This window comes from Amphiura filiformis, chromosome 4 (genome assembly GCF_039555335.1).
Source record: "Amphiura filiformis chromosome 4, Afil_fr2py, whole genome shotgun sequence".
Taxonomy (NCBI): domain Eukaryota; kingdom Metazoa; phylum Echinodermata; class Ophiuroidea; order Amphilepidida; family Amphiuridae; genus Amphiura; species Amphiura filiformis.
The window spans coordinates 69,187,132-69,210,035 of NC_092631.1; the positions used below are offsets into that span (position 1 = coordinate 69,187,132).

The window sequence follows — 22,904 nt, forward strand, 5'->3', positions numbered from 1 at the left end:
TAATATGAAATTGGTTAATTTTTTTCAAACCTGATTTTTTTTGCATATTAATTTTGTAATGTTTACACATGTCCCAACTTGCACCTAAATGGAATCGGCCAAATTTGTTGTCTTTGTAGGTCAACAGAGCAAAGTTAATTTATTATCATAATTTAAAAATTATGATAATATGTCCTCCATAGAAGTTTATGGCCAAAATAACTAGTGGGTTTTTCTTTCACTTTACCTTGTTATTTCAACTTAAAGGGCATTTCGTGATCCACAGCCTCATCCCCCACTTTTCCCAAAAAAAGTTGAGAAAAAAATTGTTGAAATAATAGCAATAACTGCCAGGAAGGGTTGCTGTCCATTTTAAGTTGAAATAACAAGGTAAAGTGAAAGAAACCCCACTGGTTATGTTGGCCATTTAAAAGGACATTTCATGATCCACAGCATCATCCCCCCACTTTTCTCAAAAAAAGTTGAGATTTTTTATGTCACTGGAAACCTCTGGCTACAAAATGTTTATGTGTGGAATGTTAATTATCAACTGATATTTTTTTATATTTGTTCTTAAATATGAGAGCAAAGCATTGATTTGATTTAAGAACTTGGCCAAAATTTAGTACTGGGCTTATACCTGAGCGCACCCTTGTTCCCAGAATGTTTTGAAAAATAGGGGGTGGGCTTATAGCTGAAGGTGGGCTTATACCCGGGTGGTTACGGGAATAACATGATTTAACATGTTTCAAATTTTGACCATTTTGGTTGACCTATTACGGAACTGCCCTATGGGTGATAAGCACTAATTAGCACTTGACTAGTTAAACAATGAGATTTTTTGTTCATATTTCATTAGTTAAATGTGTTCTTGATTATATACATGAATGTTGAGACCCCCAAGATTGAAATTTTTCCAGATATAACTTTAAAAAGGCATCATTTTGACCAATTTGTGTGTCAATTCTATGGCTGCTCCCCCCATGGTCCACCCTTGACTACTTAGACATTTTAACTTAGGTCTTGACTTTTTTATTTGCTATCCAAATGAAGAAGATGAACATGATGAATGAACTAGTTTTTTTTATTTAAAAGAAGACAGTATTAGCAATAAAATAATACCTTAAAACTTCAGGAAATAGGTTTAGTTCAACTTGGATTGATGTCCGAACACAAAAATTAAAAATATTTGTAATTATTCCTTCTTTAATTTTTGATGTACCAATTTGCAACACATGACCAGATAAGTCATCAAAATAAATTTCGGTAACATTAAGGGGGTACTACACCCCTGCCCAATTTTGTGCCTATTTTTGCATATTCTCAAAAATTATAGCGCATTGGTGACAAGTAAGATGTGTATATTAATTACAGGAGCAAGGACTACAACTACTGCACTGGAAATTTTATTTCAGCACAGACAACAGTTGTGGAGTTACAGTCAAAAAATGAGGGAAAACCACTATTTGATCAATAAATCAATAACTACTTGCCTTGACTTGCCGAATTTTCAGTACAGTAGTTGTAGTCCTTGCCCCTGTAATATACATATCTTACTTGTCACCAATGCGCTTATAATTTTTGAGAAAAATGCAAAAATAGGCACAAAATTGGCCAGGGGTGTAGTACCCCTTAAACTTCACAAAGAATTGTTTACTTTAATACGATTGAAAATTGGTGACGATTGAGTGACTGAGATAATAAGTAGTTCCTTCCATGTGCTTTCTCTATTGTGTGTCATTTTGGATAAGTAGATAGATTTCTCAATCAATTTGTAAACAATTAAAAAAAACATGTTGTGCTGGGTGCCAATATTGGACTGTGAATGTGGTCCAGGAAACAACATTCCATGTTAGTGCATTTTGCTGTTGTGTCAGTTGGACAACTGCTTGGTTACTGACATGTGTTTAGAGTAAAGTATTGAAGTAATCCTGTGTGTAATTTTGATTTATTTTGATGGACAGGTTTTTAAGATATGACCTTGTGAAAAATTATAAGTTTCTTTTTTGGCTTAGCGTATATTTGGCTTCTGGAGGACCAAAAGAAAAGAGTAAGGAAATGTAAAAAAAAAAAAAAAAAAAATGTGCCTTGAATCAAGGCTAAAATGAAAGGAGTGAGTCACAAAAGTTGTTTGATTATTAAATTGTTATTGTTGATTTGTTGTTGTAGATTTGACTTTGGGCCTACTCAAAGTTTGAGATTTCAGTACTGGTACAAAACAACAATAATAATTAATATAATGCAACATTTGAAACCGTAAACTTTCATTCTTTGCTTTTCAAATTCAGGTTGATTGGTGACTCGCAAAGCTTGCAACCATGTCCAAAGTCTCTGCAAACCTGCCTGCCGCTTCAGCAGCAGCAGGGGGCAGCCACCGTCACGCTTCTTCAGATGGCCACGGGTGCTGCGCCTCAGAAGTCCCTGCCACCGGGAATGCTACCCGGGCCACAGTCGCCGCCAACAGGAATGACGGCCACTGGGGCTATTCTTGGAATGACGGCAGAAGCACCTGCTGCAGGTGGTAGTGCAACTCAGGTATGTATGCAAAGAACATGTTGCGAAGGTCAAAATAATACTGACCGTAGGCCACAAAAAAATAAACAGTTTGTTCTACGTGAAAAGGACATTCAAAGTAGGGTTGGTCGGTCAGGATTCTTTTTGTTTTGGAAGTAGGCTAAATGACCCTAAAATATCATTGAAAGCTTGGAGAAAAACAAATATTTTGAAAATTTTCTGAATTTTGTTCAAAATATTTCAGTTAAAATCAATCCATGTAGAACAAGATTTTATCCTTAGTCGCCATGGTGGTAACTTCATACACATGTTGTGTAGTGTACAGACTTCTTGTAACTTGAATTATGATATATGGTAACCTTAAGTTTTCGACTCATTTTGATGTTTTTGTTTTGTAGCCTAGTCCAAGTACAGGAGCTGCCCAACAAAACATGGCAAACCCCAAAGAGAAAACACCCATGTGCCTACTCAATGAGTTGGCCGTTACAACAAACTGGTCCCCTCTATTTAACTCGTCGACGAGACCGGCCCGCCACGAGAAGATTTTCTTGTGCGTCTATCCCTAGGACAGCAGAAGTATGAAGCCAATGGAAGCAGTATCAAGAAGGCCCAGCATAAGGTTGGTCAACTGGGATTACTAACTTGTGAACTATACTTTACTATATAAGGGTCACCACCCCAACCATAATCCTAACCTTGCATCTTAGCTCTAGTTTAGAGCCAAGGCAAAATCCCATCCAGTTAAGCATCAGTTAAGCATCAATAACCTAGTATAAGTAGTGACCCACCACACCTCGCTATGTGCTTGGTACTCATGCTGCCATGCTCATTCTTTGAACATCACAATCAGTTGGAACTGAGCCAGTTCTATCCTAATATTTTAATCCTAACCTTATTCCTAACCTTTGCCTTAGCCTCCGTCCTAACCCTAAAACCTAACCATAATTTCCCAAGTCTGGCCAGAACTAACTCAATCTTATTTAGAATAATTGAACTTGCAGATATGGAAGCATTATCATTTATAACCAATATGATACAGTGCTTGACAACTTACAGAATAGAATTGGATTTCAGAATGCCATTGAAGTTGGAAGCCCGATATAGAATATCATTTAATTTTTAACTGTATACTTTAGGCCATATTCAAGTTGCATGATCATGATACCATTCTCAATTAGCTGTTCAACCATTATCAGTACATAATGGGAATTCATAAAGTTCTGCTACATTTGCTGACTTATCATTTAACTATGTATACTTTTGACTGGATTTATTTGCAGGCTGCTGAACAGGCCCTACAGAACTGTGGACTGCCCAAACCCAAACCAAGAGCACCCAAACCAAGAGTGCATGGCATCCCAAACATCCAGGTATTTGGAGGGAATGAGACATTGGTAATTGTGAACAAAATAATATAATTAAGATAAATAAAAACTTAACAAGAGCAACAGAGATTTAAGTTATTTTTTACGTCAACCATAGGAGAGATCATCTTCCAACAACCTGTTTGGAACCACTATTTAGGACTTGTTATTAGTCGGGTTTTTATAGCATGAATAAAAAAAGGGGAAAGCACCAATAAATTTTGATAGATTACATTGTAGATTGAAAACAGACAAGAGTGCAAACTGTTATACAACAACTTATATTGCCTGTACTTTTACATGTTCAGAAGCACAGTCATTCAGTGATACAAATAATTAAAACAATAAACAGTCACCACTGCATGAGCTCAAGAAGAGAAGTAAAACATCATTAGATTCTCAAGTCTGTGTCAGAAATCATAGTATAAAGCAAAATGAAACATTGGTGAAAAGTGTTTATTTGCACAATAATGCACATAGAATATTGTGATCTATATCCTGATTGAAATGCTAAATATTTCACAGGTGTTTATCAGTAGTATTGGTAGCGCTTTACAATGTTAGAAGTGTATGTGAAGTATGCAGTGTCCATGTAGTGTGTAGATACCCAATAGAATGAGATGAGCTGCACAGTAATAGGCAAACAATTTGTTTGGAAAGTTACTCTTCAGAGTCTTTGTGTTGAGCAGCAATATAGCATGCAACATCATCACAACATCGGGATTGTAACCCACGTACTACTACAGAATATTTGCCAACAGCCAAAGTCACTTATATACTGGGAATTCTTGCATAGTCACGAGGGCTGATTGTCTAGCAAATCATGCCAGCGTTGCATGCCCTTGCGAGTGTTGCGAGTCTCCACGAAACATGACCGTAAAAATAAGCGGTATGTAGCTAGGAGTTAAGTATGTTGCACCTCATGGAATGATTTGTTTTCAATGATTGGATGATGCTGGGACTTTATCTGTTGGCGAATAATCTGTAGTAGTCTGTGTTGTAACCACAACAACGCTAAATAAGACACTGTGTGATGGTGTCATAAGCTACGTTATTGCTCAAATCAAGACTGAAAAGTTTTAACTAGCAATATCCAAAGACATTAGACCTAAAGGGTATTGATTCAGAATTGCCTGGTACATAACAATGTGGTAAAGCAACCATATGGGATTGTCATGCTTGAAGTTGGAATAGTTTGCCTCTTCAAGCTTTAAGCATTACAAAGGTTTGCGCATGTAGCACTTAAGGGGGTACTACACCCCTGCCAAATTTTGTGCCTATTTTTAAAAAAAAAAAAAAAATTATAGCGCATTGGGGAAAAGTAAGATATGTATATTATAGGGGCAAGGACTACAAATACTGCACTGGAAATTTTATTTCAGCACAGACAACAGTTGCGGAGTTACAGTCAAAAATGAGGGAAAACCAATATTTGATCAATAAATCAATAACTACTTGCTTAGAGTTGCTGAATTGTCAGTACAGTAGTTGTAGTCCTTGCACCTATAATATACATATCTTACTTGTCACCAATGTGCTATAATTTTTGAGAAAAATGCAAAAATAGGCACAACATTGGCCAGGGGTGTAGTACCCCCTTAAAGGAGTATTTTGTGATCCTAGCATCCTCTTTTTAATGACATTTTTCAGTAGATAGTTGGTATTCCAAAATTTTCAGTTGATTCAGATTTTGCGTTTGCGAGTTATGCATGATTTAGTATTACGCTGCTCCATAGACATAGTAATTTCGTTCTGGTGTACCAAAATGTAATTCAAAATTCACGATAATTTTGTGAAACGAATTAATCTGCAAGATATTTTTTTACATAGACATTATGTAGCCAGAAAATCTCAACTTTTTTGGAGAAAAGTGGGGGGGGGGGATGATGCTGTGGATTATGAAATGCCCTTTTAACACAAGTTATCGCCACAATATGTTACTTGCACAATGCAAGCAAGCACAAAGTTAAAATTAAACATGGCAGAGTCAGTACTCTTCGGGTCTAATCTCTTTGGCAATATCAGTGTGACAAGAGTCCAATATCAATCAGTGTCCAATATCAATCAGTGTCCATGCTGCTAGGCAAATGCCATACTGTCTCGAGTAATAAGTCCCACCCCTTTTTTAGGTGGAAAAATTACCAAAATTTGCTTGGACCAAATCTTTGAATCATAAATGAAAAAAGTATCATAATGTAAAATTGATGTTACGGCTTTATTCAATTTAAAGAATATTAATATAACATAAAGAAGATGAGACATGGAATTTGAAAATGTTGAAAAAATCATCTGGTTCTAAAAAACAAAACTTAGTCAGAACATGACAAGTTACATTATTAATTAAACTTGCCTGTGAACTGCACAGCTCAGACCCACTCCCTTCCCTATGTGAGATATGTAGCCTAGCTCCTTAGATCCTCTTGTCACATCAAGGTAAATGCTAGACGCAATCTTGACCCAGATTACGTGTGTATTCTTGATATCTAAAAGCAGGCCCTAACTCCCACCGTTAAGCTCAACAGCCTCGCTATGAAACATGGCGCCCCCGTGGAGTACACTATCTTGGATCCAGGCAACGCACCCGGTCCACGCTACCCGTACTATTCTCAGCAGCAAGGACCACCGCAAGGACCACCGCCACAAGGATATCCCAGAGGCCCAGTACCACCTCCCCAGCAGCATGATGGGATGCCACCCCAGACAACTGGTCCACCCCCTCCTGGCCCAGGGGGTATGTACCATGGCGGACGAGGACCAAGGTGAGATGATTACTTTTAATGAATTGCAGAATCGGTATCACAGTATTGCGATGTACAGGGTGTATCAAAATGATTGATACCCATCAATTTTGATGTTTATTGAAAAGCCTGCCTCTTCCAAATACAACATTGGATACTCTTAAAATGTCCAGAATGTATAGTTTATGACTTGTTTTACAATTAGTCTACAAATTATTTATTATCGTATGTTGAATTTTGATGGAGCCAAGTTTGATGTCTATGGCCCAACTACATTTGATTCATTTAGACAGTGTGATAAGAGTTTGTGAATTTTTACATCTAGTCTGCGGCCAAAATCATCGGAGCGATTGCCGAATAGGGTGCAACTCTACTAGTCTTATTACAAGAATCTACTAACTGGTCAGTTGCTTTGTTTCCAGGTACCCAGGTCCATTCCGCACAGCATACGTAAAAGTCTCCATTGGCAACCGAGAATTCATTGGCGAGGGACGCACCCGTAAAGAAGCCCGACAAGATGCCGCCGCTAAAGCCCTCAAAGCATTTGATGAAGATCCGTTGCCACCAAGAGAGGAATCGCCCAAAGAAGTAGTTGGAGTAAATGTAGCGAAAAAGGATCCAAATGCAAAAGAGGATGATCTTGTCAAGTCTGATATCAGTATGGTGTATGAAACGGCTCATAATCACAATCTAGGAGTAGCCTTCAAGGTAACATATCAAGGATTTTATGTAAAAATGTAGAAAATATGGCACAAGTCCGCTATTGCAGGTACGCCTTCTGGTCCTATACCCTCGATATATAATTAAATGTACAGGGTACAAGTCTTTATTTAAATCACTGTATAAGCTAGTATTTATGCAAATGTTTGACATTTTGTGCAAACTAATTGCAAATTGCTTTGCACATTTGTTTGTGTTTCAAATCTATTTGTACTTAATAATTGTAACAGGAGCCTCACATCATCAAACATACTTTAATTTGTAACATGTGACATGATCGGATCCACTCATCAGACCAAAGTCGGAATTTTGAAGATTGAGTTATTACCAGGTCTAACTTGATCAGTACCTGAGATTACTGTTGTTGAAATCCCAACATCCCTGATTATTGCTGTGAACTTTAATATGTTCATTTTTGTATGTTTTTTGTTAACTTTTCCTTGTTTTATTGGATACTTTCGTCTGATCATGTCCCATAATATTCTAATTTGAAAAGGTCGCTGGCTTTAACATCATCAAACATATTTTAATTTGTAATATTTATTACTCTGAAAAGGTCACTGAGGAGCAAGGTCCACCTCACATGAAAAACTTCAAGGTCCAGTGCTGTGTGGGTGAATTTGTGACCGTGGGCGAAGGTAACTCCAAGAAGAATGCCAAGCGTAAGGCTGCAGAGGCTATGATGGCTAGTCTACGCACCCTACCCCCAGTTATGAAACCAGAAAGACCCAAGGGTCGCTACCCAGTTACTAAGAAGAAGAAGAACAAGTCTCTGATTCAGGTGGGTTTCTACAAGGTGGTTTTCATTGTCACAATTAAGTAAACTGACCGGTTTATTTTTGTTTGCTTGTTCGTGTACCAGTTTAATACGACCGATTGCAGTAAAATTTCTGAGCCAGTAAGAATTATAATGATGCTAAACTAAACTTGGAAGCAGCACCTGGTGAAATAATAATAGAAGATGCTCTGCCCTGTCCTAAAACACTTCAAACTTAGACAAGGTATTGCTGTGAAGTTAGAACATAGGCAGTAGTTGATTGTATTTCTTGTACTGGCTTGAGAACAATATTGGTGTTCAATTTTGAAACAAACGATGTGACTAATTTAATGAATACCTGGTTTAAAAGCTACAATGAACTTGTTATTACATGCGTTAGAATTTCATCGTAAGTCCTAAATTAAGTCAATGTTATTTTAAAAAGATCTTGGTAAGTCATGGTTGATTCTGGTAAATTTTCAAAGTCGACACAATAGATATTTTGTAGGAACAACGTTTTTGCAAATTCTCAAACTTTGTAACAAACTTGTAACCCTGTGTACCAAATTAAACCTTATCAATAACTGTAATTGCTTCTGTATTTCAGACTCGTGCGTCCAACCCAGAATATGGTGCACCCGGTCTCAACCCAATCAGTCGTCTAGTCCAGATCCTACAAGCCAAGAAAGAAAAAGAACCTGTGTTCTCTGTCACGGAGGAGCGCGGAGTGGTAGAACGCAGTGGAAGACAGGTGCTACGCAGACGTGAATTTACCATGCAGGTATGTTTATGTTAAATAAGTGTTAGTTATATTTATCAATATGAAGAGATATGCAACCATCCTGCTTCTTTTCAGCAGTACATTTGTGTACATTCATATCAAAACGATGCACTTGTCGGCTGCTACATGTGTCTCATTTCACATAATAGCTAGGAATAAATACCAGACTCATATCAAGTGTAGGTCACTTCAAATTATCCCCAAGTCAAATTGTATATAAGGAATGTTCTCTGTATTCCTAAACCATGTGACTTAGGATGACTTGAAGTGACCTCTACTAGGGAGATGAGTCTGGTATTTATTCCTAGATATTATGTGAAATGAGACACATGTAGCAGCCGACAAGTGCATCGTTTTGATATGGATGTACACATATAAATCTAGTTGACCATTCTCAAGATGACTTTCTTGAGGGGCTTTGAAGCAAGTGCTCCACACACGTGTATCATCCTAAGGTGATGAAAAACAAAACCCTGTTCTACAGGCTGGACTGACCCTGATTTTGCGTGGGGGGATTTTTTTAATGCAAGTGGGTAGAGCTCATTTTTTGGCCAAAGCGTTTTGATTTTGAAATTTTTTGAAACAAAAATCTGAAAATTTTCAAAATGCTTTCAAAATTGTTTTGATTTTTTATGTTGAGAATTTTCAAGCTTTCTGTGATTTCTTTGGGGTCTGAAAAAATATCTGGACTGACCAAGCCACCTGTTGAACAGATGGGGATTTTTTGTTGCCTAATCTATTTTGCAGGCTTCCTTTTTTAGTAAAATTATTTTTACTATTGCTGTATGCATGTGCCCAAGTCATTGACCAATCATGTCTAAATAAATTCATATACAAAGAATGGTGAATAACTCCGTTCATATAGCCAATGTTCTGACATACCTTTAACATGAGTGATGCACTTATCATATTAGGGTAACAACAGTGAAAACTAACTTATTGAGAGAGGGAATCAATTCTTTATGGCAATATTATTGCCTTCACTTGCTTGTAATTTTGAGCTCTATTGATAATGTTCTTTATTCTCTAGGTGAATGCTGGTCCTTACACCTGCATTGGCAAAGGTTCCAACAAGAAGAATGCCAAGCGTGCTGCAGCTGAAGAGATGCTACGTACCATGGGCTACAACACTGTACTAAACCCAAATGGACCAGGGGCTCCTAACAAGTCTGCCCTCAAAAACACTGGACAGGTAAGAAAGGAAACCACACCACTAGTTCAGAAAGGACGCTACACCACCCGTTATAGTTTGCCAAATTAATTCCCAGAAATCATCCAGACTATAAATAACTTATCAAAGTGCATTATGGGTAATATGAGGGGCCAACTTTGGAGATAAACATTGAGGACTCGCCATAGTATTTCAACGAGGGTGAACTTTACAATTTGTTAAAATACTAAACATGTGTTTTGCATATTTTTTGGTCTTGATGTCTTCTGAACATTTGCATAAAATATGGAAAGTATTGATGAGCTTGCTAGAAACTGCTAGTGTGAAGACAGGCAAGTAAAATCATTGGAGAATCCCTTTCAGGTGTGGTTCATCACAGTTTATCATCCAGTTTTCCATGTAAAGTAATACCAGATTTACATTTTTCGTCATTATTGTTTTTACAGAATGATGATGGCAGCGACCGCAAAGTAACATTTGTAGATGATCCTCTTAAAAAGAAAGGTATGTTTAGTTGTTTACAAAAAGAGTATGTGTACTCTATGAGTCCAAATTTGATACCATATTAACATCTGACTGTTACCAGCATAATCAACTTGGAAACACTTGACAAAAGCATAGTTTTTTTAATTTTTTAAGCTGTACATAGTTGCCAAGTCCTGGTTAATGAATTGGCTTTAACTACCTGTGGTTTTATTTATCAGAAGTTGCCTTCACTTTTTGTCAAAAAGGAATGCCAAGTTGGGTGGGGTCCTTTTTATAAATGATCACACTTGTAGTATATACTTCCATGTTTTCATGAGGAAGCGCCCTGGTGTATATCTTTTGTATTAACCGCAAACTTCAATTTATATTTTGTTAGGTGGCAAGGATGAGCCTATTATTCCAGGCACCAAACTAGCCCCTGGTCTATTACCCATGATGCCTGGTGTCCAGTTTGGAAACCAAACCAAGGGAAATGCCCCTCCAGCTGGCTCAGGTAAACTATGCCTTGTTGTTTAGTTTTTGTAAAAACAGTAAAATTATTTGTCTAGAAATTGATAGCTTTATTTAAAGTGGAAGTCCAGCATGCAGGATACAGCATTATGTTACATATTACATAGAGCAAGTGAAGATGGTAGATTCTCAATTGAAAAATTCCCATTTGTCATAGAAATAGAGTGCCAACAACAAGTGTAGTCTACAAGGTGTAGTCCACTAATACATGGTCAGTTTGGCCATCATTTTCACATGTGTTTCTTCCAGTTATGGCATTAACATATAGTGTATAGAAATGGAAGTAAGGTAGGTCCTATATGTTACTTTCAAGATATATCTTGAATATGCTTGTTTTTTATCAAACTATTTGATTTTATAATAATGCAATAACCATCACTTTTGCAGGTCTGAACCGTGCTCCAGGTGCCCCTGTTACGGGCCAGAAACCGACAGGCATACCACCTGTTACAGCCGAGATTGCCCGCGATTTACTACGTATGGGACGCTCTCCAACAGCAGATAACATATCCAAGTCTAACGGAACCATGCCTGATATGAAACTGGGCCGTCCAAAACAACAACTAGAATACTTGGCTCGTGTGCAGGGCCTTAAAATACAATTCACTGATTTCCCCAAGGTGAGCTTTTCCTTATGAAGCATGGAAGTTGTGACATTCAGTGAAAGTAATAGCTGCTGAATTCGGAGATATTAAAATTTTCGCAAATGAGACATCCCATATTACGGAGTCAAAAAGGAGTTGCTCACAGGGGTTTCCTTTTGTAACTAATCAGTATGTAGCATTCTTATTAGGCCAAGAAAAAAATTGTTTGCCCTCCAGTAGGATTTTTGGGGTGGGTCGGTCGGTTGGAAAAATATTTTATTTTAGGGACTCACTACTCTATAGGCCTGTAGGCAATGAACATTGGTGATGTGGAAAGATACATCAATACTTCACTTCACTTCACACCTTCAATATGCAAGATATGCCATAGAAATTGATTCAATTAGAACGACTGCATACTTAAGGTGCCAAGTTTATTGGAAACATTGATAAATGAATGGATAGTTATAAATGTTATGAGTTTACAGTAATGATTTTCTTTTAAAAGAAAAATGTTGTTGGCCAAATTTAGCTTTGAAATCAAATTTAGACACAGAAAAAGTAATAAAAACCATCAAAATTATAAACTAAAAACTAAAAAAAAGGTGTTTTTTTTGTGGCCATTTTTGGGTCGGTTGGTGCAAGCAAATACATTTTTTGGGGCCTTGCATACATATCTGGAGCTATCCTGCATCCTGTCAGTTCAAGTAACCTATGCTACTGCCATATAATTGGAGCAGCTAATTAAGGCCTAAGTGAGTCATAACCTTGCAGTTCTTGTTTCACCTATTTGGGTAATTGTGCAGCAAGGAGCAAAGCCGAGTTCATGTCATTAGCAGGTTCGACCACAGAGACATCCCATAATGTAACGACTATTACTGCCCATATTCATAATAATTATATACATTGTGTTCAATACCTTTTCACATCCCCTTTTGTATAACTCTGCAGCAAGGAGGCAAAGCCGAGTTCTTGTCATTGGTCTCCGTGTCCACCGAGCCCCAGTTGGTGTCTCATGGTGCAGGTCCAACCATGGAGGCATCCCATGATGTAGCAGCTATCACTGCCCTGCGTTCTCTGGCTGGGTTCAACCAGGAAGAAGAGAACCAAGTCCAAGCACCCGTCATCAACCAGGGTGGCAGGTAAGACAATCCATGGGGTCTTTGATGAAGTCAAATATTTTACACATAGAAAACAAATTTTTATTCGATAAACTCCACATTACTTCGTAAAAAGGTAGAGAATCATGGTACATTGAATTTGGGGTATGAGATATCGAAGTTTTTTCACTGATTAGAACTTGGAATACACAATGATGATGATTTCTACTGGAGACTTGGGATGAGGGAGAACTCTGCCATTCCATTAAATGGGGGGGGGGGGGCACTTGCCATTCCATTCAATGGAGACATCTACTTGGGGGGTATGTGCACCCTCATGCCCTTATGACACTACATCTCTGTTTCTTCCAATAATGACCACAAATTGTGTTGTTCTTTTCATCTCCTTAAACATCATACTCAACCTGTTTTCCATTTCATAGATTTCTTTGTTTTCAAGTCACCAGCTACTGTCATTAATGCAATGCAACACTGTTGAACAAAATTTGCTCAAATTGATTCAGTAGTATAGAATTTTACAAAATTAACAACAAAAAAGAGCATAATTTTATCATGTGACCGACGCTAACACATCAGACTTATATAATATGCACAGGTTTAATATAGCATCAAAAATTAAGTTGAAGTCATTGACCATACGATTGTCATTATAATCCATTATTGCCTTAAGTTCAGTTGATATCATCCATTAGACTTGGGAAAGTAGTTATGTGCATGCAGGTGCTAAATGAAAATGCAGCTGCCATAGGATTGTTGATTCATAACTTTTGAATAGGGTATAGAGAGTACAGTATTCTGAGAGATATTTGGCCAAATCAGTGTTTTTCTTGATGTAAAGGTCTTTCAGAGAAACACTAGAAACGAAAGGCCCTTCCAAATTCCGGCAAGACCCATTAATGATCTGAATATAGGCAAATTCTCTGCAGCCCTCAGCATTGGCACAATGTTTACTTCACCATTTTTGAGGCTATAATTGTAAACAAACAAACAAATTTCAGAATTAAAAGAGAGCAGTAATTAAACGTTTTACGCTTCAATACTGTTCAAAATCCTGTAAACTTCAGCAAAATTTGGAAACTAAGTTGTATAATTTGGTAGAAATGGAAAGATGGTATGTATGTCTGTCTACCTTGCAGTTGCATTACACTAATGAAAGCTGTCCACTCTCAACAAAGAGGTTAGAAGAAGAGAATTCAATCTCAGTGTAGACCTGTGCGTATGTGAAATACACTATATTGGATTATCATGCAGGGAGACCAAAATAGTGTACTTTGACATTTTTCACAGGTGTAAAAATGGGGGAGGTGGTATTGTCCCCTTGAGCATTGTCAATTGGGGGGGGGAGGGGAGGTGGCATGTCTCTTGAGCACATATTTATACCCACAATGCTCAGGGGGCACAGGGGTGTGAGCTCTTGCAATCTAACCTCTTTGACTCTCACACATATCATTCCATCTGCTTTATTTTCTAGGTATTAGGATTCACACATAAGCATCTCAACAGGACTCTACCACCTGACAGATGTGATTATCTCTCATTATCATAATCATTAACCAATAATCACTTTGATTATCAATTATTAACTAAAAGTGTTTCTAGTTCTTGTTTGTCATATTTTGGTATTACCTTCCTGTAAGCCTACTCTTAGGTAGCCCAGAAAAGATATCTTACAATCCCCATAATGCATTGCTTCCATTTCAATGTTCTGTACTGATTTGCAATCCAGCTCAACATGGGTCAATAGTGAAAAAAGGTACTTCAATGAAAAGAGCAAGTTCACTCATTCAGAGCTTGCAAATTCTGTTTAATTCATAACTGTCGACCCATGTTCAGCCAGTCTATCCTCACTGAAAACAAGTGGAACATTGTGCAAAGTAATAGGAGTGTTATTTGATGAACTGAGGTGATGTATAATGCTGCAAAGGATTCTGGGAAGGATATGATATCGTCTCTGGAGGTACGGTAACCTAGTATCCAGACGGATTATATGAAGCTCTATAATCCCTCAATGAAGTCTCAACCATAGGTTAGTTTGATGTAGGCTTACATGAAGGATAGACCAAATTCCCATGTGCATTGCATTACATCGGTGGCATTGTCAGTATTATTAGAAAATCCTGCATCAAGTTAAAAACTATTTCTTAACCACCATTGTGCTTTCTTTGATAGCCATTACTTTTGTAAATCTTACCTCAGCAATTAGATGATAAGGGTTTGCTTTTTGATTTCAAACATTTTTGTTGCCAAAGTTTTGTGGTGCTTCTAAAACAATCGCATTGAAGACACTAATCAGCTTCTGTGAAGGAATCTATAATGTACATGTTTGACAAATCTATAAAACTAGTTAAACACAAGGTTCCCCTGTCGATACGAACGCAATTGCAGGGTTTCGACCCGGTATTCAGACTAAAATATTTATAAAATTTGACCCAAGTCAGACCTAAAAATAACTTTCTACACTAATAATCACTGTACATATTGCAATGGTTCTCTCAACTTACATGTAAGTAGAGAAATTACAGATTCATGCAAAATGTCTTATTTTGTCTTTAATAATACACATCTTTCCGCTTAACCACTATAGTAGGAATTCCAATTGAATGAACGCAGCATTTAATAGCGTGACGTTTTTTGCATACACTGCGCGATGTACGCTAGCGTGTGCGACTATGCGTGAGCAACGCGGAAGTGAATCCAACCATGTCAACCCACTCGTGATTGGTTAGCATTGTATCCAAGGTTGTGCGTTCGCATTGTAGTTTGAAATATGTGATATACGATCGCGTTTGGATCGAGTACAGCTGTTGAAAGCTGCGTTCATTCAATTGGAATTCCTACTATAGCAGGATATGTTAGCACATCTATGACACTAACAAAGATGCCAACATTTGAATTTTGATGATTTTATGGACAACTCAATGGATAGGCCTTTTAGTATTCAACATTAATTATTGGGTCAGTTCAGGTTCAGTGATTATTTGTGCTCCTTCATTAATTGCATCTGATCCAAAGCCTGCCAGTAACTAGGGAAAACATGCCTAATAACCACAAAGTGATGCAATGTACTCCAGTATTTACTCATCATTTTTCTTTTTATACTTCTGTTCTTTATGTTGATACAATTGAAAAATACTTACTTCTTTTTGCAGTGTTGTACATTCTTTTCTAGCTTTTCTAACAGTATTGTTTAAAGTCCCTTTACTTATTCGCCCGTTTCAATGATTGCTATATATATACACTAGCTTTCAAAGAAGTTCTGACTTCTCTCATCAGTGATGCGAGTACACAGGTAGCATAAACACGAAAATGGGGTTCTGATTGGATGATTCAATCATCCCACAATGGAAGGACCTTATTGGCAGATAATATTAAGCGCAATGATTTATAGTGCGTTACGCACAGGCACAATTCCTAGACATTGATCCACAAGCCTCGGCACACTTTACAGTTTGTCACAGACCACTACGGCCAACATCATTCCATAAACCATTTAAGGGGTACTACACCCATGTGGTAATTTGTGACTATTTTTGCATTTTCTCAAAAATAATTACACACTGGTAACAAAAGTTATGTATATTATTGGGGCAAGGAATCCAATTACTACACTGAAATTTCAGTGACTCAAGACAAGCGGTTCAGTATATATGCTAGGAAACGAGGTACATCCTAGCGGTGCCTTATTTCTGGTCATAAATAACAAACCGCTTGTCTTGGGTCACTGAAATTCCAGTGTAGTAATTGGATTCCTTGCCCCTATAATATACATAACTTTGTTACCACTGTGTTATTAGTTTTGAGAAAAATGCAAAAATAGACACAAATTTATCGAGGTGTAGTACCCCTTAACAACAATTCAGGGACTTTTGCTGCTGCAAGAGCACACACCCTAGACATTCCACAAATAACCTTCACAACAAGGATCAGCTCCCCGAATTTTGTACGGGTTACAACAAGACAATTAGCAGTAAGTTCCTTGTCCAGGGGAATTTCCAAGCTAACTCAATATTTCCACAAGAGCATACTAGGCACCGCCAGGGTTCAAACCCGCAACCTCTCGCACCATAGTCGAACCCCGGAGTCGAACGCCTTATTAATTGAGCTAATTTGACTGTCAAAGGTTTGTTCAGTGCAGACTAATGTGCATGAAGGAAACACAAAGCCTACCTATGTCACTCAATCAAGAGATCAAGAGAGGTACACGCTTCTCCGAAAGCTAGTGTGATATCATTATTTTTTAACAATTCTATCAAAATGAGCTAATATGATTACGTTTGCTTTGGAAAACAAACCATATATCCAAAAGTAACTTGTAAGTGCAATATGCAGGAAAAAGAAAATACATCAGATTAGCAAAGTGAAGAAAAACAGAAAGTTCCCATTGGTTTGAATAGTCATAACTTGTAGCATAATGAATTTAAAGCAATATGAAGAAAAATGAAGAGAATTTTGTTAGCTGCATATGATATCAAACTTGTGTAAAACCGGTGCAATATGAACAAAATAATTTGCAAATTACGCAGCGTGAAATTTAATAGCCTAGCATGTTCAACTCACCTTCTCTGCATGTGCATGACTGATACCGATTAACATTGGGTGACTTGATTGGCCCCCAGCATATATTTTTACATAGTAAATGACACAGCAACTTTTTGAATCGCACCAAATTTCATTCAATCATTAATTTCTCGACAGTTCTGGTTTCTTTTTACACAAGTGAGGTATCGTACGGCAGGTAGCAAAATAATTTACACATTTGTATCAATTTTTTGGTTAATTATGCTCAAAGTTATGACCTTCTTAATGAGGACTCTTCTGTTCTAGATGCGCATGGTAGTAATAATAAGAGAAATGTGTGTAGGAATAAAGAAGTTGTTCTTTTTTTATCCCCGCATCTAGAACTCAAAAGGTTGGCAACAAGAAACGCTAGATGGCATGACCTCTACCCTCTGGAGCTAGTTGGAGCGGATGCAAAGCATGATAGGAGCTTCAGACTACACCCGGACCAGATGGGCCAGTAATTATGTACACGCACAGGTGATGGGAGTTATTGTCTCACTTAACATTTTGTTCTAAAAAGAATTATAAACAGGAAGAATATGAAATTTTAGGTTAAGAAAAGTGCCAGTAGTGTAAAGGCGTTAAAATGTAAAAATACAGTTTAAAGTGTTTCCATACATAAGGTGTTTAACAGAGGTATAAATTGTGTGTCATAAGTGATGTGTTTTGAAACAAGAATGTTTCTGTTAATGAGATCAAGGTAGTGTTCAAGTCGAAATGACTACATTTTTTTTGCAGAACATACTAATTTAATCAAAATGACTAGTCAAAATTGCTTAGAAAAAAAATTAATCCTCTGTTAGTCAATGGTAATTGGCTTGACCTAAACTTTTTTTATAGAAAAAAAATGAAGAAAATTGAAAAAAATAACCAAAAAACATGTTAAGTTCCCAACCAGTAAATATTAGTGCAAACTTTGTTATAACAGCTCAATTATTACTCTCTATTAATATTGTTCATTATTGCTATATAATGATTGATAATAAATACTATTACACATGTCCACAGCTCATTAATATAACCCATAGTGTCATGAATAATTTTGTGTGTTTATTTTATTATGAATTTCAAGCTTCAAGTAAGACTGTTTTTTATTTACATTATTTCATTATACTTGTTATTATTTTAGTTGTTGGGATTGGGTGCGAGTTAAAAAGTCAAGTTGTAAATCACTGACAATTTGAAAATATATAAAATTAAAATTGAGCTGTGGAAATGTTGTAATTGATTATGACACGATCAAGCCAAAAAAGTCACTTGTTAAACAAATTTGTCATTTGTTCGTTTTTTTATCAATTTTTTGCCTATCTAAAAGGCTAAAATAATCCAATAATTCCTTAAAAATTGGTTTGTGAGATATAAGGAAAGTAATAAAATAAAAAAGAAGTAACGGTCCATTTTGGCATATCTTGAAATCAATTTTAGGAACTTGGGACTAATGTTGCTTGATCGTCTCACAACTGTTCATAGTGAAAAAAAATAGAATGTGTGGTATAATTGTTTCTGCTTTTTTCGGTGTAGCCTTGGCAGAGATGACTATGGAGAGGGTCTCTACCACGGCGACCTTTGACCTTGGTGACTGACAGCATGACCTTTGGGTCCAACTTCAATCTTTGTTTGCACTACATACTTCAATATCGTTCCTTGGAAATTGGGTATTTCATAATACTACATTATAATTTTATACTCTGGGTGTATTACTCGGTTGGCAAGTGTCCATTTGTGGAGTGTACCTGGATATATAGTAATAGAACTGCACTGTTGAAGTATGTAGTGCTATGATAATGTCAGAGACAAGGCATTTGTAGTAGTTGTAGGACCTGGCAGTCGGGTATATTCAGATAATAAACAAAATATTAAGTAAATGGAGCTCTGCGCTGTGTAAAACATAATGCGCTTTCTTTTATATTATGTGTATCTTGTACATTGAATCATTTAGGATTGTATACACAGGTTTGACCCTATAACCTTTGAACTTTAACCCCTGTCAGTCATCAAGCAAATCTAGGTTACTAATTATTATACAAGACATTCAGTAATTGTGTTCCCTCACTTAAATTGCGAGTGAGAGTCATGAAAGTGAGAACCAAATGAAAGAATTTGAAAATGTTGTGTAGTTAATATCTTGTGTTATTATGTAAGACATATTGGGGAGAATACTACATAGTTGAGTGGGTTAATTTCCGTTATTAATGATTTCAAAAAACAAAGAAATGTTTTGACATTTGAAAGTTTGTAGGATTTTATACTTAATGCAGGAGTAAATAAAAATTGCATTACTGTTCACAAATAGTTCATTTGCAAAACTTTAAGTCAGATTTTTGTCCTGGTTTGCTGGAATAGGATTATAAAATGGAGAACTTTTGAACCAATCTCTTTTGTTGCCATCAACTTGCATGTGCAACTGGAAATGTTGAGGGATAATGTTTATTTAGTAATGGGCAATTTTCAGAATTTATAATGAAGTTGATATTTGAAAATTGTGCAGGCATGTCATTAAAAAGGTACTAACTCAAATGAAAATTAAAGGGCACAGTTATGGGTCACCAAGGGTTGGTTAAAGGAAGAAAACTGCACAAACAAATATTAATGTTTTTGTTTAAAACTTCTAGTATTCTCTCTTTGTTGTTGTTGGTTTACACATTTTGTGTGTATTCAAAACCCAACATGCAAATGGCGTGATGATGATGATGATAAAAATGATGTTTAACATATCTTATTCGTACTACCTAATTGATAGATAAGAAGTTACTGTCCACAGCAGAAATATGAAAGGATATTTGCATACCAAAATTGATACATGTTAATGTGTGTGCATTATGATTTAATCATACATCCTAAAATGATGTGTTTAGAAACTCTTGATTTAACACATCCAATGTGGATTTGTCAGGCGAGGGGAATACCTATTCATATTTCTGTCATGGCCATTACTGACGTTGCTCACATGTATTATTGCAACGTCATGAAAACATAATCCTGTAGAATGTGTAATTAAAGAAAATGAATATACAAATAATTACATAAAAGTACCATTTGTAATAGATAGATTTGTGTTATGAATAAGTTAAGCTGTATGTATTTATGTACTCCATCTAAGCTCTTAAATGAAAATGTAGTAATTGGTTCAACACCAGTGGTGTCCAACATTGCAGAATTTATCAAGCTAATATCCTCTGCAATTCATTAAATAAATATCAAGGCAAACATGTGCTCATATCACAAAATAAAATGTTCTTAGTGTAGAATTTTCTTTTGTTTGTAAATGTATCACAGATGAGAAACTTGAGAGAAGTAGATGTTCGTAAATTATCACTATCCTGACCCCTTATCAATCTAGGGCTAAGACGACACCAAGAAAGTTATTGTATATGATTTGAAGCAGTTGATCAGATTTTTATTCTGGATGTGGTTCATGATTGATATCACTTCAATGGTTGAAACCAATTGGCACTTTTGGACAACATTCTTTTGACCGTACACGTTCACTACATCCACATGCAAGAAACTGGTCCTTTCAATTTTGTAGATTCACAAGCACAAAGTATATACAATCTTTTATTGTTTACTAACAATAATATTAGGGTTTTACTACTATTATATTTTCAAGTACAACAGTAAAAAATTTACATAATCTCCTCACATTTGGTAGCATCATTTGCATGTTGGAAAAATATGTAATGTTTAAGTAAGCTTGAATTCCAAGTTGAAATATAAAAAATACTCTGCAACCTGTCTGCAAATAAAAATGCTATTAATTGAATAAACAGTTTATGTAATGTCAGTGGTTAATAACAAATAAATTGCAGTGACAGTATTGCATGGTAATTGCAAGAATTGTTTGAGTTAAATTGATTGTGTCATGGTGATTGCGTCTGGTGGGTACAAAATACAGGGTCAACTTCATTCACAGAAGTTGTCCTTTTACTAAGGATAATAGTAAATGCTTTGTAATTGTGTAAACATTTCAGGTGGGTGACCCAATTGATGGCTTCTCCCCAAACTCCTACCCCTCCCTATACACGCACCCACTCCATGAAAATACAAAATATTTTTGTATAACCAGAGAGAGTGAAAAATGCTTTTATGGTATGAACAAAATCATTAAATGCATTATCAGCGTTGACAGTGTTGATGGCATACACATTATGCTATCTACTGCTGATGACAGTGTTGATGACATACCTGTATGTAATTTACTGCTGATGACAGTGTTGATGACATACCTGTTTGTTATCTACTGCTGATGACAGTATTGATGACATACCTGTATGCTATCTACTGCTGATGACAGTGTTGATGACATACCTGTATGTTATCTACTGCTGATGACAGTGTTGATGACATACCTGTATGTTGTCTACTGCTAATGACAGTATTGATGACATACCTGTATGTTATCTACTGCTGATGAGTGTTGCTGACATACCTGTATGCTATCTACTGCTGATGACAGTATTGATGACATACCTGTATGTTATCTACTGCTGATGACAGTGTTGATGACATACCTGTATGTTATCTACTGCTGATGACAGTATTGATGACATACCTGTATGTTATCTACTGCTGATGACAGTATTGATGACATACCTGTATGTTATCTACTGCTGATGACAGTGTTGATGACATACCTGTATGTTATCTACTGCTGATGACAGTGTTGATGACATACCTGTATGTTGTCTACTGCTAATGACAGTATTGATGACATACCTGTATGTTATCTACTGCTGATGACAGTGTTGCTGACATACCTGTATGCTATCTACTGCTGATGACAGTATTGATGACATACCTGTATGTTATCTACTGCTGATGACAGTATTGGTGACATACCTGTATGCTATCTACTGCTGATGACAGTATTGATGACATACCTGTTTGTTATCTACTGCTGATGACAGTGTTGATGACATACCTGTATGCTATCTACTGCTGATGACAGTGTTGATGACATACCTGTATGTTATTTACTGCTGATGACAGTGTTGATGACATACCTGTTTGTTATCTACTGCTGATGACAGTATTGATGACATACCTGTATGTTATCTACTGCTGATGACAGTGTTGATGACATACCTGTATGATATTTACTGCTGATGACAAACCTGTATGTTATCTACTGCTGATGACAGTATTGATGACATACCTGTATGCTATCTGCCGCTGATGACAGTGTTGATGACATAACTGTATGCTATCTACTGCTGATGACAGTGTTGATGACATACCTGTATGCTATTTGCTGCTGATGACAGTATTGATGTAAAACCTGTATGTTATCTACTGCTGATGACAGTATTGGTGACATACCTGTATGTTATCTACTGCTGATGACAGTGTTGCTGACATACCTGTATGTTATCTACTGCTGATTACAGTATTGATGACATACCTGTATGTTAATATATTGTTATCTACTGCTGATGATAGTGTTGCTAACATACCTGTATGTTATCTACTGCTGATGACAGTATTGATGACATACCTGTATGCTATCTGCTGCTGATGACAGTGTTGATGACATAACTGTATGCTATTGTACTGCTGATGACAGTGTTGATGACATACCTGTATGCTATTTGCTGCTGATGACAGTGTTGATGACATACC

The 22,904-nt window shown here is 36.6% G+C and overlaps 1 protein-coding gene across 1 annotated transcript; it reads left to right on the top strand.

Moving 5' to 3' along the window:
- The first annotated feature begins 2,895 nt into the window (after positions 1–2,895).
- On the top strand, positions 2,896–21,122 carry LOC140151297 (double-stranded RNA-binding protein Staufen homolog 2-like). Its single transcript, XM_072173579.1, is given in 13 exon segments — positions 2,896–2,970; positions 2,973–3,112; positions 3,774–3,887; positions 6,348–6,616; positions 7,018–7,303; positions 7,872–8,096; positions 8,680–8,853; positions 9,884–10,045; positions 10,471–10,528; positions 10,887–11,003; positions 11,408–11,640; positions 12,556–12,746; positions 17,625–21,122. Coding segments are annotated over 13 exon segments (2,046 nt in total). The 5' UTR covers positions 2,896–2,924; the 3' UTR covers positions 17,656–21,122.
- Positions 21,123–22,904: the final 1,782 nt, after the last annotated feature.